Genomic DNA, 5901 nt, shown 5'->3' on the forward strand with positions numbered 1-5901 from the left:
AAAGTCCATAACTTTGGGGCAGAGAAATAGAAGGAGGTGTGTGTGTGTGAGAGAGAGAGAGAGTAGTTTGGGGAATGCAGAAGCGAAAGTGTGTTTCGGTGGTGCAACTGAGGAAGCTTCTTACTGCAGCAATATGCTCAATAGCGTTCATGGCTCTTGTCTCTGTTCATGTCCAGCACGTCGTTCCTTCTTCCAATGATCAGAAGTTCAATGACAAGATCACAACGGTATATATTTTTACTCATTCTCTGCTTATTATTCATTCTCTTCAAGGGAAGTTTGGATTTTGTGCCTATTTTTAAGATTGTTATCTCAGGTTCTTCGCTTTTCTGGAAAATTCCACGATTTAATCTAACAGGTTCTAGTTTTGCACAATAAACCCTCAAGAATATGTGGTTTTCTTAGGGTTTTGTTGACTTGAAGAAGATTGCTATCACCGGAAATATATTGGGGAAGAGGGGTTTGTATTCACTTTGGATTATGCATTTCTGAAAAGAAATAATAAATACTATGGAATTTATTTTGGGAAAGTGTTGACTTATGTGTTTTGAATTTGATATTCTTGATTGAAACATTTTTTTTTGTTAACTATTTGGTTCAAATTTTGACAGACTCGAGATCTGCAAAGGTGGACAAGAGAGCTGGCTCCGCCTCATTTATCAAAAGTTCTGTTTCCTCCTCCAAAGGTTTGGTTTTTCATTGTGAACACTGGATAGTAGTAGTAACTGATTTTGTGATCTGATCTGTTTGAATTTGCTGACTGAGAATTTGATAGAGGAACAGAATCTAATGCATCTAATAAAAATTATATCTTTGTAACAACCAAATGGCATGTATGCAGTTTTATTCATTAATTTATTAGCTTATTATTAATGTTTTAAGATCAGCCTTATTTTAAACATGTAGGTTTCTTTCATTAATTAATATGTTCCTCTATGTCCCCCATCAACCAGGCTGGGTAATTCTTTCGTCTTTGCTGATATTATTTTTTCTTTATTGTCTATATTGATTTTCTAATGGTTGTGAATCTCATCTAGATGTGTAGTATTCTCATTTTGAGCTAGTTTTTTGGGTTTAGTTTTGGTTCATTTTTTGAGATATAGATGTGTCATGTCTGTTGGCAGTTGTATGTGTTAAAATTTTATTAAAATTTAGCAGCAGTTATGCACCCAGCATCTTTCATATTTTCACTCATTTTAGATTTAACAGTCGAACGTTTCAAGAGGGGTTTCGGATTATGAGAAGTTGTGGAAGCCTCCATCCAATCGTGGGTATCTGCCCTGTACAAAGCCTACACCTAATTATACAGGTAAGAAACTAAAACTTTTGTTTCAAGTTTCTGAGTTTGGATTATTTGATACTTGCTTAAAGTTAGAACTATTTATCCAGCTCCTGCTGAGTCAAGAGGATACCTTCTAGTTCATACAAATGGTGGTCTCAATCAAATGCGTGCTGGGGTCTGATCTCTCTCTCTCTCTCTCTCTCTCTCTCTCTCTCTCTCTCTCTTGTGTACACACACTCCGAATTATGTTAATACTCATTTTACCAGTATTAATGTCAAGTTGCTATGCTGATGGATTTGAGGATTTCTTATTCCTATGTATTATTAGAAGCTGCAAATTTGTACTTTTTGCTTTCAGATATGTGATATGGTAGCTGTAGCTCGTATAATAAATGCCACTCTTGTAGTTCCTGAACTTGATAAAAGATCATTTTGGCAAGACACTAGGTAATTTTGTATCCTGTCTTTGGTTTGTATCATCTTTTCTGTCATAGCTTCTTTTCTGTGTCGGATGTTATGTGAATTCAATTTTAGGAACTTATTTTTCTTTGTTCTTTTTGTTTTTTCAGCAATTTCTCTGATGTTTTTGATGAAGAGCATTTTATACGTTCTCTAGCTAATGATGTGAAGATAATTAAGAAGCTTCCCCAAGAACTGGTTAATGAAACCAGAATTGTGAAGTACTTCATAAGCTGGTCTGGTATGGATTATTATGAGAATGAGATTGCTACCTTGTGGGAAGAATACCAAGTATGTATGTTGAAAATCTGTTATCATAAACTGTTAATCTATGGTGTCACTCTTTCATTATTTTTATTTAATTTATATATTGTGCAATCATCTTATATTATTGATTGTTGATAACATCTCAAGGTTATTAGAGCAGCAAAATCTGATTCACGTTTAGCAAACAACAACCTACCTGCAGACATTCAGAAGCTTCGCTGCCGTGCTTGTTATGAAGCTCTCCGATTTTCACCTTGCATTGAACAAATGGGAAAAGTATATAAGATTTACCCATTATTGGCCTTTTTCTTGTGTATCTTATACTAAGTACATGACTGGTGCATTTTATTGATTTATTTGTTTTTGCTGTAATTCTTGGCTTCTTGTAGTTGTTGGTGGAAAGGATGAGGTTATTTGGTCCTTATGTTGCACTGCATTTACGTTATGAGAAGGATATGCTTGCATTTAGTGGATGCACACATGATTTATCTCAAGATGAGGCTGAAGAGCTACGGATAATCAGGTATATGAACATGGTTGCTACCAAATGATCGATTGAATCTATGCTCTCTTCATGTACACATTGGACAATAATTATTGCTTGTAAAACTTGTAGAGAGAACACTTCATATTGGAAAATAAAGGAAATTGATCCCGTAGAACAAAGGTTGAAAGGATTTTGCCCCTTAACTCCAAAGGAAGTTGGAATTTTTCTTACTGCTCTCGGATACCCATCAAAGACACCGATATATATTGCATCTGGAGGGATATACGGCGGTGAGTCCCATATGGCTGAACTGCGTTCCCGCTATCCATTGCTAATGAGCAAGGTAAAGTGTTGCAATCATGTGTTACGATAGTTGGTGGTGTTCAGTACTTACTCTCTCTCTCTCTATCTCTATCTCTCTATCTCTCTCTCTCTCTCTCTCTCTAAGTTTGATATGTTACAAGAAAGGAAATTAGTGAACTAAGTCTGCTGAAGAAATAACTATTTTTGGCACCTTATCAAGACTGACTGGAAACTTTTAACATGTAAATTGATAGTGAATTTGATAGAGTAATAAATCGAGTCCATAAAAATAAAAACAAAAGATAGAGTAATAAATTGAGGCTTTATGCTTTTGTAATGCCTTGTTCATTGTAACCCATTACGGTTTTTCTTCTTTAAAATAAAGGAAACAATGTCTTGGGATCCAATTGCAGACTTGAGGCTTACCTTGAAGGTATGGGATTTTGATGAGTGGTTGATAATGCCTTGGGCTCTCCATTCACAATAACTAGCTTTTGTGAGGTGGTTCTCCCAATGTTATTATCAGTGTCTAAAGGTTGAAATGTGTCTATAAAAAACCTTCCCTAAACAATAGGGAGAATTTTTGTTTGACATTTTGTGCTTTGTTAAGTTCATATTTCAATTAAATAACATAAATGTCGTGTTGATTCAATAGAAGTTCTCTCTTTGATCTGGGGTAAGATCTGTCACTACACGATACCAGGAATGAAAAGTCTAAATTGTTAAGGAAACAATTTCTACGGTAGTCTACAACACAGTCGATAATGCTACTGTAAGGAGCAGTGGATCAAAATGAATTATAAAGGCTAAATTGTCATGCCTTTTCTGTTATGGCAGAAATTGCTGTTAACTGAAACCTCCATTATTAAAGACTATAATAAATGTTATTTTCTTCATCTTCTTGGGTGGCTGATCTTCCTTATATGCACACAAAAACAATCAGTTAAAAGACAGTGCATATTATATTAATGTTCAACTACTCAACTAGCCAAAAGAAAAAGGAAAGAAAAAGATTGGTTTGCCTATGCTCCCGAAACACATTGGTTTGCCTATGCTCCTGAACGTTCTGTGGTAGTGGCAACCCAGTCAGAAACATTGGATCATTCTGATTAACAAAGCTTTGACTATTTTCAGGAAAAGTTGGCATCCATTGAGGAGCTGGAACCCTTTTCTAATCATGCATCTCAAATGGCTGCTCTTGACTATATTGTATCTATCGAAAGTGATGTATTTATACCATCTTATTATGGAAACATGGCAAAGGCTGTTGAAGGTCATCGTCGATTTCTTGGACGTGGAAGATCAATATTACCAGACAGGTACGGCTGTTGCTTTCTTATGCAGCAGGTCAACTTATATTTATTTATATTTATAAATTTTTCCAATGAATTCTCCAATGCTGTTCTTAATGTTCTCTATTTGTTCAATTAGGAAAGCCCTTGTTCGTCTTTTTGATAAACTGGCTCAGGGAACAATGACCGAGGGGAAAAGTTTGTCAAACAAGATAATTGATCTCCACAGAAGGCGGTATGTGACTGGAAAGCGTTTATTGCACATATTAAGTAATCTTGTGTTAAATATGCAGAAATTTATTTTTAACGGGTCTTTTACTCTGATAGTTGATTATTTTGTTTCCCCTTGACCCTTGTATTTTGGTGAAGACGGGAGGTCAATGTTATATGAAAAGAAGTGGTGTTGTGTGTAATATTGCTGAATCTCAAGGGATATCGGTGTAAATTACCTTTACCCTTACTAGTCTAACAAAAGTTGTCTTCCATAACAGGAAGGTTTTAGCATTATCTTCCTCCTTTCAACTTTTGACAAGAATAATGTTTTCTTATCTACCAAGTTTGGTGATGTTCTGATCACAAGGCTTACTATTTATTTGAGGTTTTCATTTGTTATTTTGTGTGTTTTGCACAGGCTTGGATCCCCAAGGAAGAGGAAAGGGCCAATATCTGGTACAAAGGGCATGGATAGGTTTCGGTCAGAAGAAGCATTTTACTCTAATTCATTACCTGATTGTTTATGCCGAACCGGGCCGCTGCATCCAAACACTGCCTCTCACGTTGTTAGATAGATGAGATACGGCTGAATCTTTTTTCCAGGAAATAATCCTTTCGCCAAAGTGTGACCACAACAACATCTTGTGTATAGCTGGAAGGTGTTGAAGGAGCAGCGGCAGAGTGTATATATACGTATCCCTGTCACATTCTTAATTTGAAAAGAAAATAAAGGAGAGGAACAAAACCGGAAGGCCAAAAATAGAATAATCCATATTTTGTTTTTAACGTGCAAAACTATGGATTGGGATGAGATGACACTGGGATGTGGCTTTGGGATGAATAGATTTGTTATTTATTTTGTGGTAGAGTTTTCAGAGATGGCTCTGATTCTTTCATCACACTAGAGATCAGAAATTGTTAAACGAAAGAACAAGTTGTTTCTTTTGTTCTTTAGAGTTGTAGTTCTTTTTTGAGAAGGGCTTAGTGCTAGAGTTTCTTTTTTTTTTTCCTTTCATTTATCGTTTCTTTGGAGACAAGAAAATGTATAATATCTATTTGTTTTAACTCAATCCTGGCATGTGGCTATTGTTCTACTTCCATCCTTACCAGCAATGGGTGGTGGTGCTCCATACTAATTTTTATAGGGTAGAAAGTGTAGTGGAATTAAAAAACAAGTAATTGATGACTTGGGGAATGTTTTAAGGTTTAATTATTCTGAGTTTTTATAATTTTACTACATTTTTAATTAGGTCTTTATATTTTTTTTTTCGATTAAGTTTTTATATCATATTAGATTTTGTAATTAAATTTCTGTCGTGACAAAAATGTTGGAATTAATGAAATATTTCGTTAAACAAAATGAATTTACATAACACTTGGTTGAATATTACGTATAGTTTAATAGAATATTTTATTAATTTTACTGTTTTTGTCACGATAGGGATTTAGTTATAAAATCTAATATGATATAGGGACACAATTGAAAAGAAAAAAATATAAGAATTTAATTGAAATTCAATAAAATTATGGTATAAGGATATAATTAAAGAAAAAAAATATAAAAATTTAATTAAAATTTAAAGAGATTGATGGAATAA

General features: G+C 34.4%; 1 protein-coding gene across 2 annotated transcripts in view; it reads left to right on the forward strand.

Moving 5' to 3' along the window:
• LOC107609097 (uncharacterized protein At1g04910) overlaps nucleotides 1–5401 on the forward strand; it is a 13054-nt gene extending 7653 nt beyond the window's left edge. Inside the window, exons 2-14 of one of the 2 annotated variants that reach the window (XM_021108059.1) lie at nucleotides 5–227; nucleotides 612–686; nucleotides 1210–1309; nucleotides 1390–1457; nucleotides 1641–1729; nucleotides 1852–2032; nucleotides 2156–2284; nucleotides 2398–2531; nucleotides 2625–2838; nucleotides 3184–3231; nucleotides 3933–4117; nucleotides 4230–4325; nucleotides 4722–5401. In XM_021108059.1, coding sequence (XP_020963718.1) covers nucleotides 75–227; nucleotides 612–686; nucleotides 1210–1309; nucleotides 1390–1457; nucleotides 1641–1729; nucleotides 1852–2032; nucleotides 2156–2284; nucleotides 2398–2531; nucleotides 2625–2838; nucleotides 3184–3231; nucleotides 3933–4117; nucleotides 4230–4325; nucleotides 4722–4878 — 1629 coding nt within the window. In that variant the 5' untranslated portion in view covers nucleotides 5–74 and the 3' untranslated portion in view covers nucleotides 4879–5401. Of the gene's footprint in view, nucleotides 1–4; nucleotides 228–611; nucleotides 687–1209; nucleotides 1310–1389; nucleotides 1458–1640; nucleotides 1730–1851; nucleotides 2033–2155; nucleotides 2285–2397; nucleotides 2532–2624; nucleotides 2839–3183; nucleotides 3232–3932; nucleotides 4118–4229; nucleotides 4326–4721 lie in introns of those variants that run through there. The other variant, XM_016310932.2, reaches the window with a different exon arrangement.

Source organism: Arachis ipaensis, chromosome B07, assembly GCF_000816755.2.
Source record: "Arachis ipaensis cultivar K30076 chromosome B07, Araip1.1, whole genome shotgun sequence".
Lineage (NCBI taxonomy): Eukaryota > Viridiplantae > Streptophyta > Magnoliopsida > Fabales > Fabaceae > Arachis > Arachis ipaensis.